General features: G+C 36.8%; 2 protein-coding genes across 6 annotated transcripts in view; both read left to right on the top strand.

Moving 5' to 3' along the window:
• The window catches only part of LOC106518713 (matrilin-3), a 9,278-nt gene extending 4,317 nt beyond the window's left edge, over positions 1 to 4,961 (top strand). For 4 of the 5 annotated variants that reach the window (XM_014010110.1, XM_014010118.1, XM_014010126.1 and 1 more), the window contains 9 exons: positions 275 to 394; positions 531 to 656; positions 910 to 1,029; positions 1,415 to 1,534; positions 1,852 to 1,971; positions 2,560 to 2,679; positions 3,009 to 3,128; positions 3,770 to 3,871; positions 4,156 to 4,961. In XM_014010110.1, the coding sequence (XP_013865564.1) occupies positions 275 to 394; positions 531 to 656; positions 910 to 1,029; positions 1,415 to 1,534; positions 1,852 to 1,971; positions 2,560 to 2,679; positions 3,009 to 3,128; positions 3,770 to 3,871; positions 4,156 to 4,208 (1,001 nt within the window). In that variant the 3' untranslated portion in view covers positions 4,209 to 4,961. The remainder of the gene's footprint in view (positions 1 to 274; positions 395 to 530; positions 657 to 909; positions 1,030 to 1,414; positions 1,535 to 1,851; positions 1,972 to 2,559; positions 2,680 to 3,008; positions 3,129 to 3,769; positions 3,872 to 4,155) is intronic. The other variant, XM_014010134.1, reaches the window with a different exon arrangement.
• An 804-nt stretch (positions 4,962 to 5,765) lies between these two features.
• Positions 5,766 to 15,365, top strand: part of wdr35 (WD repeat domain 35) — a 16,067-nt gene continuing 6,467 nt past the window's right edge. The window contains exons 1-21 of the mRNA XM_014010093.1: positions 5,766 to 6,146; positions 6,232 to 6,349; positions 6,711 to 6,782; positions 7,202 to 7,294; positions 7,380 to 7,508; positions 7,614 to 7,747; positions 8,046 to 8,211; positions 8,312 to 8,457; positions 8,790 to 8,915; positions 10,190 to 10,375; positions 10,530 to 10,565; positions 10,682 to 10,742; positions 10,966 to 11,110; positions 12,179 to 12,248; positions 12,571 to 12,624; positions 12,837 to 12,946; positions 13,022 to 13,241; positions 13,372 to 13,452; positions 13,677 to 13,813; positions 14,151 to 14,354; positions 14,441 to 14,587. Coding sequence (XP_013865547.1) covers positions 6,123 to 6,146; positions 6,232 to 6,349; positions 6,711 to 6,782; positions 7,202 to 7,294; positions 7,380 to 7,508; positions 7,614 to 7,747; positions 8,046 to 8,211; positions 8,312 to 8,457; positions 8,790 to 8,915; positions 10,190 to 10,375; positions 10,530 to 10,565; positions 10,682 to 10,742; positions 10,966 to 11,110; positions 12,179 to 12,248; positions 12,571 to 12,624; positions 12,837 to 12,946; positions 13,022 to 13,241; positions 13,372 to 13,452; positions 13,677 to 13,813; positions 14,151 to 14,354; positions 14,441 to 14,587 — 2,459 coding nt within the window. The 5' untranslated portion in view covers positions 5,766 to 6,122. The remainder of the gene's footprint in view (positions 6,147 to 6,231; positions 6,350 to 6,710; positions 6,783 to 7,201; positions 7,295 to 7,379; positions 7,509 to 7,613; positions 7,748 to 8,045; positions 8,212 to 8,311; positions 8,458 to 8,789; positions 8,916 to 10,189; positions 10,376 to 10,529; positions 10,566 to 10,681; positions 10,743 to 10,965; positions 11,111 to 12,178; positions 12,249 to 12,570; positions 12,625 to 12,836; positions 12,947 to 13,021; positions 13,242 to 13,371; positions 13,453 to 13,676; positions 13,814 to 14,150; positions 14,355 to 14,440; positions 14,588 to 15,365) is intronic.

Genomic DNA, 15,365 nt, shown 5'->3' with positions numbered 1-15,365 from the left:
CATATATATATTTGACTGCATGTATTATTCGTTGAAAAACCAATGGAAAGATGTTTAGTTGACTGAGAATCAACACTTGAACATCCATCTTTTTGTATGAATAGATTGCTTCAAATGCAAAAAAATCCATTTAACTTAAATCAGAGAGCAAACAAACTAACTTGCATGCAGCAGATGAACTAATTACTTGCATGTTAACCCAGAAATATGAGACAAAATGACTGATTTCACTTGACCTAAGCCAATCAGATCACTTGAAAGTTTTTCTTCTTAGGTTTGGATGCATGCACTCAGGGACACAATTGTCAGCACATTTGTGTCAACAGTGGCAACTCATACAACTGCCAATGTCGCCATGGATATATCTTGAACTCCGATAAAAAAACCTGCTCACGTAAGTGTATAACTATTTATCTTCTTTAAATTACGACTTTTGCAAGTTAAATTTTGTATTTAGTCACAATTGCCTCAAAGAATGTTTTGAATTTGGATGGAAAAACCTTACTAAAGGGAGAAATGTCGCTTTTTAGGTTCGGACCCTTGTGGCCAGGGACATGACTGCCAACACATTTGTTTCAGCAGTGGTGACTCGTACGCCTGCAAGTGTCGATCGGGATACGTGTTGAATGCCGACCAGAAAACTTGCTCACGTAAAAGTATGTTAGATTGTTTCAGCTAATCCATGTTTTGGTTTTTACATCCAAAAATAAATCATATTGCATTCCATGTTGAATCGACAACAAAACATTTTACACCCTTTTCTTCAAAGTCAGAAAATGTTTCTTTGATTTTGGATGCAGGAATAACCAAAAAAGACCTCTTGCTCTTCTTGCATCTTTATGACCAAACAAAGTATTGATGTCTTTAGGTGTCACATGTTGTACATAATATATATATTTTTTTTCTCAGGTTCTAATCCATGTTCCCATGGACATGACTGCCAGCACATTTGTGTAAACAATGACGACTCATACATCTGCAAGTGTCGAGAGGGATTTATGTTAAACGCAGACAAGAAAACCTGCTCACGTAAGAGCCATCTGTGATAACTATGGCTTAAGTACAGTTTCAATTTCTGGGTTAAAAAGGATCAAACATAACGTATGTATTAGTGTTTGTTCAAAGTGTCAATATACAGATCAACACTTGTGTATTTAAGGACATAATGAGTCCAAGTTTCATGAACAGCTAAATGTTCAAAGCAGAAACACAATGCTAACAAGCTTTTAGATGGATTATATTTATTTTTGTTTGAAACTTTTGTCTTCTAATTGAATTTTGTTTAGGTTGTATAATGTCAAAAAATACTTTTAGGCTTGTTGCAGGGGATCTAAAGAGTACATGACAACAAATAACTGCAAATTTCTTCAATAGGTTGCATTCAATTGGACTAAAATTTGATTAAACCCCTCAGGTTRGGACAGATGTGTCCAGGGAAATGACTGCCAGCACATTTGTGTCAACAACGGCGACTCGTACCTCTGCAGYTGCCGGGAGGGATTTGTGTTGAACGCGGACCGGAAAACGTGCTCACGTAAGAACTACTGATCTAGTGCTCAGGGTACAACAATCACTGCATGCTAGGTGTGTTGAAGAACGCTTAAAAAATAATATTTTACAACATAAATAGAAGAACAACTTGCGAAACATTGTAGTGTCATGTTACATGTGACTTTTGGCTAAAGAGCAACTTTACACCAAGCTGGTACATTCAGAGTAAAAATAAAAAAGAAGTTATGATCCATAAAGAAATGTCAGATAATTGTAAGCAGCATTCTCAAAGAGCTTGACACGCTTGCTTACAGTTACTTAAATTTTTTGTGGTGTTCATATCATGTGGTCTCTTTTCAGGTTCTGATTCATGTGGTTATGGAAATGATTGCCAACACATTTGCATAAACAGTGGGAACTCCTACCAGTGCAAGTGTCGGGAGGGATATGTGTTGAATCCAGATAAGAAAACATGCTCACGTAAGACTTTTATTATACCTTCGCCCATTGGYGCCCGAGGCATACTGTTCTCTGGCTTTCTGTGTGTTAATGCGGTGTCCGTCCATCACGGGTGGTCTTGTGTGCACGATATCTCCTGAATGAAATTATATACTTTAAATATTTTTTTATTTTACTATGTATTTTTGGAGAAACAAAAAGTAAAACTAAGCCTAACAAAAAGAAAAATCTCCTTATGAAATGTGCTCTTGTTTTTAGCTCATGTTTTATTAGCTCTTTTATTTGAGTCCAATTTATTTTTGCTTCTTTTACTTGTGTGTTTGTATTTTTTTTGTCTTATAACAGGTCTCTCTTGGAAATGAGATTCTAGATCTCAATGAGACTACCTGTATACATGTCAAATGAAAAAAAATGAAGAAAAAAAGCCTATTCAGTAAATGTGTTTTTGTCATTTTTAGGAATTTGTTTTGGATAAGTACTAGTTTTGTTTTTATTTCAAGGACTTGTCACAGGACTTCTTAATGTTTAAAACTCATTCTGAGGGCTATAGAAAAGGCGATGGTAAAAAAACAACAACTAAAACTAATCTGTGCGCTTTTGTTTTTCCAGCTTCAGATGTGTGTGCTCAGGGACATGACTGCCAGCACATATGTGTCAACAACGGGGCTTCTTACGTCTGCAAGTGCCGTGTGGGATATCTGCTTAATGTGGATAAGAAAACATGCTCACGTAAGATGACCTCTTTGCAAAACCTGTTTGAATTATTTTAAAACTGATCCAAGAGCTACCAACATGTTTTTTTTTTTTTTGTGCTTTAAACTTCAGATTTTACAGAAAAAAGAATATTGTAGTCAATAAAAAACTGTGTTTGTGAGGGTGGACGCAAAATTTATTATTATCTGTGCCATGAACGGTGGAAAAATAATCRTTGTACTTTTGCGTATGAGGTAGAGGATAGGCAATCTTTGAGAAATAATAGTTTCATTGTTTGGTGAAGCTTTCAGAGTATTTCAGAACAAAAGACAAAATGTGTTTGTTGACGGAGTGTCTCCTTCCAGGGTGGGATGCATGTGCTCAGGGACACGACTGCCAGCAGATTTGTCTCAGTAATGGTGATTCTTACAAGTGCAAGTGTCAAGCAGGATATGAGTTGAATACAGACCAGAAAACATGTTCACGTAAGGATTGTTTTTGTAACATAACCATGCTCACTAAGGTTGGTTTTTGTAACTTTTGTATGAATGTAACAGACTTTTTTTAGTCCATTTAGTGGCATTCCTCTAAAAGTTTTACCCATTTCTGTAGATTTAGATTATAATGTGTACCTTTTAATTGAAAATAAACATTTCTTTTGCATTTTTCAGTTGTAAGTGTGCAGCTGACCGAGACCTCCAAGTCCAGCCAAATAAACTGGTCCTTCTCAGAAGTCATAAAACAAAGAAATTGTTTGCATTCAATTAKCTTCTTGCATTTGTGTATTTAAAAAAAATTATGTGAATTTACATTTAATTATTTCATTTAGGGCTGACTTCTGTAAGTGAGCACACTAGAATGATAATTACTTGGTTCAAATGACTGAAAATGTTTAGTTCACCTCCCACTCTCTCACACAAAATAAATTCTTGGTGGTACAAAATTTTTGCTGACTCATGTAACCTAATTCATTAAATAACACAATTGATTTAATCTAACACTGCTCTCCAACTCAAATGAGGACACAAATCTTCCATTGCGCCTTTCAACTAGACTGACAAAAGGCATAAATCATAAAAAATATTGAATTTGTTGACTTTTTTTCCCCTTTGTTTGTTTGTTTCAGAGGAAATGAGGGGTGAAACAACAGAAGATGCCTGCATGTGTGAAGCTCAGATTGTATTCCAGCAAAAGGTGCAGTCAGCCATTCAGGAGATGAGCAGGAAACATATCCTTTTTGACATCAAAATGATGGAAAACAATTGTATCAATTAGGGCTGCATTCCATTTAGAGGAGGTTTTGTTTTTGTTCTACACATAATGAGTGTGTATGAGTACAGAAGTGGAATGAAGCTTTCATTAATGCATCCTTGTTGTTCTCCTCAAAGTCCAAATTTCTGTTGTAAAAGAAATAATTGGTTAATTGATAAATATTGGTTATAAAAATAGTACTGTTGTGATTAATGCATTTAATGATAGAAAATCATTTAATTTCCTTGACCTTTTGATCACTTGATGAACTTTCAGACAAAGTGAATAGAATTGGGGGCAAACTCAGACATTAAAAACAGTGATGGCATCGAGAGSCAACCTTTGATGCAACCGTTATTCTCACCAAGAGGAAGTCATCGTCTGTAAAAAATCAACATCTTCCAATGTTAGAATGAAAATTTACATGGTGCTATATTTTTATGCAATATGCTGGTGGTATTGGTTTTACTTTCACAAAAAAGTGGCACAAACTAACGTAACTTTTTTTCATTCAAGTTGTTTTCTCTTGATAAGTTTACTGCAACAAAAGTAATAATTTTTCAATTCCATTATATAACACAAAGCTTTTTTCATTGAGCTAATCTGTTGTCAGATTGCAAAATTATAGAAAAGACCAAACTAAATCCTGATCAAACAGCTTTGTTACATCACGTTGAATAACTATGATCCCCTTCTTCTTTCTAACAGGGAGTCAGAAATTTTCAGAGCAGGGATTTTTCACCACAAACAGTTCAGTATTTAGCAAGGAGATTAAAGAGGTCAGGGATTTATAGTTCAGTACATCTCTTGAAAAGACTAAATTTCCCATGCATGCAGAAGTTTAAATTTTTTTCCAACAGAATTATTTTAAGATCTTGGTATTTTTTCTACAGAATCTCCACACATATGTGTTGCGTGAACTTCCATGTTATCACCACCTCTTGTGTAGCTGTACGTGCAATATTCATTTTGGTACCTTCGTCACACAATATTATTTAGTGTATTTGTATTATAAAATGTGGCTGTATGTGAAAAAAACTGAAAATAAATAAACTTTGAATTTGAAACATTTGTGTTTGTTTCATTTTACAGACAAAAATAATCATGAATGCTGAAAAAATAAGGCAAACCCCTGTGGATTTCGAAACATCTGGGCTCGATTTTTCAAACGAATGCATGTTTAAAAACTTTCAGGAACAAAATTATTCTTACAAAGGAAAATAATAAAACAATTACAGCATTTTTCATCATTGTACATGTGTACAAATGGCTCAAATAGGAAGGTGTATTAAAGATTTAAGCTCCATTAAATATTTTAGGCTATAAATTTTATTGAATTATTTTATTTTAACATTATAGAATAGAATAGAATAGAATAGAATACCTTTATTGTCATTGTACATGTGTACAAATGGATCAAATAGGAAGGTGTATTAAAAATTTAAGCTCCATTAAATATTTTAGGCTATAAATTTTATTGAATTATTTTATTTTAACATTATAGAATAGAATAGAATACCTTTATTGTCATTACACATGTGCATAACGAGATTATAAGCTATAAATTTTATTGAATTATTTTATTTTAACAGAATAGAATAGAATAGAATACCTTTATTGTCATTACACATGTGCATAACGAGATTATAAGAGATTATAAATTCATTTGAAAAAAATGTAAATTTATAGAAAAATCCTCTTATGATACTTCAGTTTATTTGCTGCCATATCAGAATTTTTTCCAATTTTGATATTAGCATGTTTATTTTAGTTATGTACAAATTTCAGAAACCCACGTTGAAATAAAAATAAAAAAACTACAAATACCAGGAGACACTAATCCAACACTTCCGGTTTACGGTTACCATGGGAGACGTTTGAAAACTACAACCCCAGATTTATCCAAGAGTACAGTCTGGCAACGCAAGGACTTCCGTATTGTATTGAAATTGTTTTGAAATGCTCTTACCATCATTATTAACGGCAGCTGCTGCCAGTCTTTAAAGTTGTGTGTTATAAAAGTATAAACGGGCTTGCTTTTGTTTTGCGACATGAATAGCGGTAAATATGCTAAGCTAGGCTAACACAAACGATGAGGCCTTGTAGCTTGTTTTAACATTGTTTTTAACAGCTGATCTTTTGCAGCCATTAGTTTCGTATAATTATAAGGTGCAAAATAGGCTGAAAACACTTAATTCTAAGAGTGTTGTTACTATTCCGCCATCATTATGTTCATTTATCTCAGCAAGAAGGTGAGCACTTTAACCTAAGGAGCAGAATATGTCACTGAACTAGACTTGTTAGTAAAAAACCTGTCATATTTTTCATGTGGTATAGATTGCTATTCCCAACAATATCCATCTGAAATGCGTTTCCTGGAACAAAGACCAGGGTTTCATTGCTTGTGGAGGGGATGATGGTCTGCTGAGAGTGCTGAAGCTTGAAACTCAAACAGGTAAGAATATAAAACTGGGATCCTCTTCCGGGGCTGTTTCGACTTTTTTTTTTTTTGAGGTGCTTTGATCATAAAATCAGGAAAACACGTTTTTTTTAAACATGCACCAAAAGGACATTTGCAAGGCAACGWAATTTACTAGCAACATCCATTGTTTTTACTGTAGGTTTTGTTCTTGTAGTTGGTATTTTGATGGTTAATAAACTTTAAGGTTCACTTAAGTGTCACAGAGTATTTGATAATGTGTGCATCATGTAAAAATAGTAGAATTTAAAACTATGGCGTGTGCATGTTTGAAAGGAATTTGTCAAAATCTTAATAATGATTACAGTAAATGAACAAAGTTTAAACTGTCTTTCAGATGATGCCAGACTTCGAGGTCTTGCTGCACCCAGTAACTTGTCCATGAACCAGACTTTGGAGGGACACAGTGGTGAGCTGTTAGAAAATGACTCCATTCTCAAATGTTTCATAGGGGTTTCATGCAAACACTACTTTTAAGAAACGTTACACCGCAATCACTTTTTCGTGGCACAATTATTTGATAAAAACACTCTTTTTTAGCTTAATTTAAAAACTTTGTGATGTTTCTGAAGACAATAGTAAAAAAATGCATTTCACACAAAAGTTTAACAAAATGACTTTACAAAATTCATCAAACACAACAATAAATACAAGTCCTTACATTTGTTTTTTATTGATAAAAGTTTTCTGATTTTTGATATTTTTATTCTAAAAAAATTTCACATTTTGTACAACTGTGTTGCTGCCCTTTTTTACYTTTTAAAATCTAATTGTCTTTTAATGCAGTTTTAAAAACCTGTCTCAGTTTACTGATTTAAACACATGCAGGTGCGGTGCAGGTAGTGACATGGAACGAACAATATGAGAAGCTGACAACCAGCGACCAAAATGGGCTCATCATTGTTTGGATGCTTTACAAAGGTGAGGACTAAAATCAGACTGAAATATTTATTTCCTTTGCAAGGATATTGTCTTGTTTAGGAGTATATCTTTATTCCTTTTCCAGGTGCATGGTGTGAGGAGATGATTAACAACAGGAACAAGTCAGTGGTGAGAAGCATGAGCTGGAATGCTGATGGTCAAAAGATCTGCATTGTGTATGAAGATGGAGCAGTCATCGTTGGATCTGTAGATGGTATGAGTTTTTAGATTATTACAAAATGTTTCAGGGGGATTCATTTGTATACATTTCGAATAACTGAATAAAGATATGTTCAGTAGGATTATCATCTGTTTGTAGGAAACCGGATTTGGGGAAAGGAGCTGAAGGGAAGTCAGCTTGCTCATGTGGCATGGTCACCAGATAGCAGAATCCTCCTTTTTGGCATGGCCAACGGAGAAGTACACATTTATGACAATCAAGGAAACTTGATGGTGAGTATGGGCTTAAGTGAAGTAGTAATGTTGCATAATATGCTGCATAGTCTCCTAAGTGATGCTCTTTTAATAAACCATGAATAAGGTGCAATCCACAACCACGCTAGTGAACAGCTGTACTTGCATCAGTAAGAATTAAGTGTGGTTTTAAAAGATTTGAARATTTCAGACCATTCAAATTTATATTCACTTTGTTTTTCTTAATACATATTCACATAAAAAAAGACAACTTATTTGTCTTTTTGACATCGTACCATAGTATATCCGTGTTAACTTGTATGCTGTTATGTTTCAGAAAAAAATGACTATCAGCTGTCTCAGCAGTTCAAGTGGAGCCGTCAGTATATCTGGTATCCACTGGTATGCAGGAAGTGGAGGTTACGTTGAGCCAGACTGTCCGTGTCTTGCCATCTGTTTTGACAATGGAAGATGTCAAATAATGCGCTACGAGAGCGATGAGAGTGAGTGACCAAGAAAGCATTTCTTACGGGGTTACGTATTTTTGATTCTTCTGAAATGTTTGCTAACAATGCTGCRCAACATTTCTACCCTTTCCTGCAGACCCAGTGTGCATTGATACTTTGATGAATGTGGTCAGTATCCAGTGGAACCACTGTGGCAGTGTGCTGGCAGTGGCCGGTTCTCTCAGGGCCGCAAATATGGAGAAGGAATTCAATGTGGTGCAATTTTACACACCGTTCGGAGAGGTGAAGATGCATGTTTTTTCACGTTTTCTAATGGGTTAGGGTTAGCCTTTTATTTCTAACCTTTTATATAAATCACAGAACCCAAGTCAAARGTCTCCAAGGTACTAAATAAAATTAGATAGATAATGAAGTGACTGTAATAGTTGTCATCGTCATTAATTCTTACTGAAGTTATTATTAACAGAGTGGGGGCAGGTGGTGCAGTTTGTCAGATTTTTTCCTAATTTTGCTGGCAGAGTTTATTTCATCTCCCACACTATGTTCAGATTGGRTCAAAGACAAATCTAGGAAGCTCAGTTGTACATTCTCACTGTCCCTTTGCTTTCGTACAGCATCTAAGAACTCTGAAAGTGCCTGGGAAGCAGATGTCAGGGATTGCCTGGGAGGGAGGAGGCCTTCGAATTGGCCTGGCTGTGGACTCGTATATCTACTTTGCCAACATAAGGCCAGATTACAAGGTAAATACCAACACTTGTCACTCACACARGCCATGGAACTCTCTATTATTTTTAAATAATGTCCCAGAGCACTCAATTTTATGTTGATAGTCAAACATTACAGTCCTGGTCAGATGTAGGGTCAAAGCAGTCACAGTTTTTATTAGCTCTGTTTATTTGTCTCTGCCTCAAGTGGAGGAGTTTAAGRKTCTGSGTGTCTTGTTCACYAATAATGGAAGGATGGAGCGYGAGATGGYTTAARGGACTGTGGCCTTGTCCTCAGTAATGAGGGTGTTGCTTTGGTCAGTCGTGGTGAAGAAAGAGCTGAGTTGAAAGGCAAATSTCTGGATTTACTGTCTTTGTTCCAARCCTCACCTWTGGRCATGAGGCGTGGATCATGAGATCATGACCGAAAGAACGAGTTCCCAGATACAAGTMGCTGAAATGAGCTTRCTTCGTAGGGTGGCCAGACTCAGATAGGGTGAGGAGTTCCGTCATTRGGGGGAAGCTCGGAGTAGAGCCGCTGCTCCTCCACATTGAAAGGAGTCAGTTGAGGTGGTTCGGGTATCTGGTTAGGATGCCTCCTGGCACGTCCCACTGGTAGGAGGCATCCAGGAGGCATCCTGGAGGCATCCTAATCAGATACCTGAACCACCAGGATGCCTCCAGGATACCTCCTACCAGTGGGACGTGCCAGGAGGCATCCAGGAGGCATCCTAACCAGATACCTGAACCACCAGGATGCCTCCAGGATGCCTCCTGGATCCCTCCCGGCACGTCCCACTGGTAGGAGGCCCCGGGGAAGACTCAGGACTCGCTGGAGGGATTATGTATCCTCACTCGCCTGGGATCACCTTGGGGTCCCCCAGGACGAGCTGGAAAGAGTCGCTGGGGAGAGGGATGTCTGGGTTTCTCTCCTGGACCTGTTGCCTCCYTGACCCAACTACAGATAAGTGGAAGAAGATGGAGATTGAGATGGAGATCTAATTTCCCTCTGGGATCAATAAAGTATGATTGAATTGAATTGAATCTTGAATGTTTATTTGTTGAAAGGATTACTTGGAAGACTGGTGTCTTCCTAACTACAGTTTTTTTTTCTGGATGAGTTAATTTATGCAGATTTACCTTTGAGGACTCAGAAAGAAAAAAAAAAGATGCCATGGGAGAAATGAAGTGGGAAGCACATACTGTATTTGTCACGCTTTAGCTCCTGTCAAAAGTAGATGAAATTTGAGAATCAATAAACCTTTTCTTTGGGCAGCTTTTTATTTTTATTTGTAATGTGTTTGACACAGTGGGGCTACTGTTGCAGCACAGTGGTGTATGCCTACACGAAGCCAGAGCGCCAGGAGTACTCCGTAGTGTTCTGGGATACCAAAAACAATGAGAAGTTTGTCAAATATGTCAAGAGCTTGATGTCCATCACTACTTCTGGAGACTTCTGCATCCTGGCTAGCAAAGCAGATGAATCCCAGCCTCAGGTAGAAAAATAAATAAATAAATTGCATGCTGGTTGCTGTAATTTGAGACTTTACATTTTATGTTACTTTTTAAATATTTGCGTACTAAACTCAGCAGTGTTACAGAAATGGGATCAAATGTTACACCTTGTTTTGCTAATTTGTTGTCACTCAGGAGGATGCTGGGTCAGAATCTGGAAATCCTGCAAAAGTGCAGTATTGTTTATTTTAAAACCCTACATCACAAATATAAGAATATCAATCTGTTCATATATATAAAGCTTATATTGACTTWTTAAATAAGATAGCTCTGTTGTGTTTGTTCAGTACGCCCTGATTCTGTGCAACTCCATTGGAACTCCTCTGGACTCAAAATACATTGACATTGGTGAGTTTTGTGTATAAAATAGCATCTGTAGCAAAGCTTGGTCTTTTGACTCTGGGCTGAATGTGATCTGGAAGAATGATTGACTCAGAATTAATCTAAATAAAATATAAAAATCCAAACTAAAACATCAAGTCTTTTCTGAGAACTTAATACAAATCCATTTCTTCTGGAGTTGCTAAAAGTTATCAGCACACTGTTTTTGTTTTTCATCTTATCTGTTCAGATCCACTGTTTGTGACCATGACAAAGACTCATGTCATTGCTGCATCCAAAGAAGRGTTTTACTTGTGGCAGTACAGAGTGGCAAAGAAGCTGACAGCTCTGGAGATCAACCAAGTCAGCAAAACAAAGAAAGGTGGGCGGGAGAGGTGAGTCTTTTCAGGCAGCTATAAAGTAAATAACAGTTAATGTTGGGCTAAACTTTATTTAAACTGGTTGCCATGAATGCTGCTACACCAGGGGTCTGCAACCTGCGGCTCTGGGGCCACATGTGGCTCTTTGGTCCCTCTGCAGCGACTCTTTCAAAAAACATAGGACCYTTTTCTTTTGTTTGTTTTTATACCTACAAAAGAAATCAATTTGTWTGCAAATATGTGATCAATACTACTAATACAAAAAGTAAAACCTCTTGATTAGCTCATGCTAACCTGTTTAATTAAAAAAAAATCCAACTTCTTTCTATGATCTTTTTCTCAAATCCATCAGAATTACCTTTAAAGAATTCAAAAACTACATAATAAAAGTTAGTAAAAAAACATGCCTGAGTAGTTCAGTTGTAATAGTTTTTATGAAATTCGGTATAAACTATATGCAGTATTTTCTTGTTTACATGAATCTGGTCTTTCATTTGTCCTGTGTAAAAATAATAATATATAATAAAATTCACAATATATTTATTTGTTTTATAATGTCACCTCTACTGGCTGTAAAGGTTCTAGAAAAGGCCTCAAAAAGGCCCACGGACCACCAGTTGATAATTGCAGTTGTAGCTTGCTTTGTGGCTCTGAACACATTTTATTAGTGCGTCAAGTGGCTTAAATGGCTCTTTTGATRGTAAAGGTTGCAGACCCCTGTGCTCCACAGTTCATTAACAAAGGCAGGTACTTGAAAAAAGGATGGCCARGTTAGGATTTCCAGTTCACATCACACGATTACTGGAAAGCCTCTGCACCACAGTGTTTGATTCTATGAGTCAGCGGGTGAAACTTTTGCTTTACTGGCTCACCATTATAGTGTAAAGTGTCGGTCCTGACAGGGCAATGAAAAGGATTCATTCAGTCATGAAATGCCACCGAGGTTCCAGACGGGCTAGGTGTGATTTTGTGTTCTGCCAGGGTTTTCCTCACACCTGGACCACAAGTCACAACRGGGACAGCAGGTTTGTCTGGCTGTTTCTCTACTTCTGTCTCACATGTTCCCACTTCCTGCTTCTCCAGGTTCTATCACATCGACAGTAATCCTTCTGGAACCAACGACAGTGGGACCGATTCATTAAAAACCTTCACAGTAAGAAATGTTATTAGAAATATTATTATCTTCGCCAGTGCAAAGACTGGTAAAACATCGGTAAATAAAATAAATAAAAATAAAATGTAAAAAAAATAATAATACTATTGATTTTAATGTAATAAATCATTTATTTTAAAAGTTTTTTATTTATCTTATCACACTCAGTGCTGCTCTAAAAATAAACTTTGTGAATTTTAAAATGTATAGTAAGATTAGAAAATATATAAAAAATACTTATGTTTACCATGTTTATTAAAATTTAGAAAGTGATTCCAACAAATATTAAAATAAGTTCATCATTGTTTTGTTTTTATCCCAGGTAACTCGAGACCCTATCTGTGGTATTACAGCGACAGATAAAACCCTGATAGTGGTAAGTACCTTCCTGTTTGGAATTTTAGAATTAAAATGTAAGCATGTATACTGAGTTATTAATAAACGTTTTTGTGTCTTGTGTCAAACCCAGGTTTGTATTTGTGTCCTTTTGCTACATTCAGATGTTTCTTTTCTCATTCTCCTAGATTTACACATTCAAGTAAAAGCCACAAGTGCTTWAATAGATGTTTAATTTTTCTGTGTCCACAGGCTTGTGAGTCTGGCACCGTTCACAGATACAGCCTTCCAAATGTTTCTCTCATGCAGAAATACTCCCTCAGCCACCGAGCTTATTATCTGTCTCTGAACTGCAACTCCAGGTTAGCATTGATTGTGTTACAGAATGGGATCAGGTGTCATTTGATAACCATTGATGATCACATTATTTTCTTTAGTCGCCTGGCCATAATTGACATCGCGGGCGTGCTGACTTTGCTGGACCTGGAAGTTCGTTCTGCTGCAGATGACATGGCAGGAAACCAGGCAGGTGCAGGAGACCCATCCAGGTTTGAGCGCAAAGATGTTTGGGACATGAAGTGGGCAAATGACAATCCCGACTTGTTCGCCATGATGGAGAAAACCAGGATGTACGTCTTCAGGGATCTCGACCCAGAGGTAAATACTCAACTGTTGGAAAAATAAAAAAATAGAATTAAATTTGAAAATTTACCTTTACACCTTGCACTATTATTATCCCAAGAAAAACACATCTTTAATTTATAGTTTATTGCATTTTCAAAAACAGGAACCTATTCAAACCTCCGGATACATCTGCGACTTTGAGGACCTGGAGATCAAATCTGTTTTGCTTGATGAAATCATGAAGGTATAATTTTAAACAAGAAACTTTTAAGTTGCATGAAATAATCAGCTTTTTATTTTCATTTTAAATACTGAAAATGTAAGAATAGGATAGAAACTTTACTTAATTTGTTTTATCTGAGAGATTACAAACTCATTACAAAAAGAAGCTCTTTGCATAGCTTGAACGTTGTTCCATAAAGGTTGCAGTATCTGCTCACTGAGACATTATGGGCTGTTTTCTTTAAGGATCCAGAGCGACCAAACAAAGACAACCTCATCAACTTTGAAATCCGCTCCCTGAGAGACAGTCGGGCACTGATTGAAAAAGTTGGCATTGAAGATGCTTCACAATTTATTGAAGACAATCCTCATCCAAGACTCTGGTAAATGTTAAATGTGACACCTATGATTTAGTCTGTGAAGACAGGTTTGAGTGTTTATTTCCTCCTTTATTCACTTGGTGCAGTTAATGTTACCACAGTTAGCAGTTCACYTTGCAAACACAAAGCATTGCTTTTGACCAGAGTTATAACAGTTTTACTATTGATTGGACCTTTTTTTTAAAACTACAAACGTTCTTTGTTTACCTGATGTAGGGCAAACAACACTAAATTAAAAGCAAATATATTTTTGGACTATTAGACTTARGTCTGTGTGATCAGATTTGCTTCTGTGTATTCTCTGGCTGAAAAGTTTTTCTTTCCACTCTGCACTTGTCAGGCATCTGCTGGCTGAGGCAGCTCTCCAAAAGCTGGATCTGAAGACAGCCGAGGAGGCCTTTGTCCATTGCAAAGACTACCCAGGCATTTTGTTTGTCAAACGCCTGGGCAACCATAAGAGCGAGCCCATGAAACAAGCCGAAGTGGCCGCCTACTTTGGCAGGTTTGAGGAGGCTGAACGCATGTACCTGAATATGGATCGCAGGTACCGAAGGATCTAGCTCARATCTGCTTTCACTGAGCTTGAATTGGTTAAATCAGGTCATTATGTGACCACATGTGTCTCTGTAGGGACCTCGCCATCAACCTCAGGATCAAGCTGGGAGACTGGTTCAAAGTGCTCAATCTACTTAAAAATGAATCTGTGGCCTGTGATGATGCTCTGCTCCAACAGGCTTACAATGGAGCTGGAGACTACTATGCAGATAGACAGAAGTGGTATTTCATTTTTGTTTACCCTTTTCACTTTACCTGAGAGTATTTCTGCATGTGGCAAAGAAACATCTACTTTTTGTATGCTGTACTGAGGATGTTAGTTTCTCAAAAAGGTTTTACAAAGATCAATGTTTGTTTCTCAAAAAGGTTTTACAAAGATCACTTCAAACTAGGGTTGGGCAAAATCATACCATGTGCAATTAAATAGTTCAACTGCCAACAGTTAGCATCATTTGCCACGTTGCATTTACTGAAATTAGTGCCATGTGAGGGTGTATTTTTGTGTACGACACACTGTCACTATCAGGCGCGCATGTGAGCCCAGTGGTAGGAGATGCTAATGCTAACTCTAACCCTACGAACTTATTTAATCACCTGAAACACCAACATAAACRGGAGTACGAGGAAAGCCAGACAATGTGGACTGAGGCCACAACGGTTAATAGATGAGAATGCAAGTGCAATTGTCCTTTATTAATAGTCATATTAATTGCAATTGGCTAAGTACCACTATTAATTGTTACATTTTTTATATCAATATTGCCCAACATTACTTTAAAGGGGCAATATTATGTGTTTCTCAGGCATATATTTAGATACTGTACCATAATAAAGTATCTATGACGCCTTTAGCTGTTATTAAAATGATGTTTTTTATGTTTAAATAGAAAATAAACTTATCTTCTCATCACTTCCTCTTCTAAACGCCTTGAAATTGGCCTCTGTCTCTTTGAGAACATCCTTCCGCTTCTGTCCCGTCCATTTCGGTGCGGGGGTGGGG

The sequence above is a fragment of the Austrofundulus limnaeus genome, unplaced genomic scaffold, assembly GCF_001266775.1.
Source record: "Austrofundulus limnaeus strain Quisiro unplaced genomic scaffold, Austrofundulus_limnaeus-1.0 Scaffold2, whole genome shotgun sequence".
NCBI classification, from domain to species: Eukaryota; Metazoa; Chordata; class Actinopteri; order Cyprinodontiformes; family Rivulidae; genus Austrofundulus; species Austrofundulus limnaeus.
Note: the sequence above shows the minus strand (reverse complement) of the source record. Positions and strands in the feature narration are given on the sequence as shown.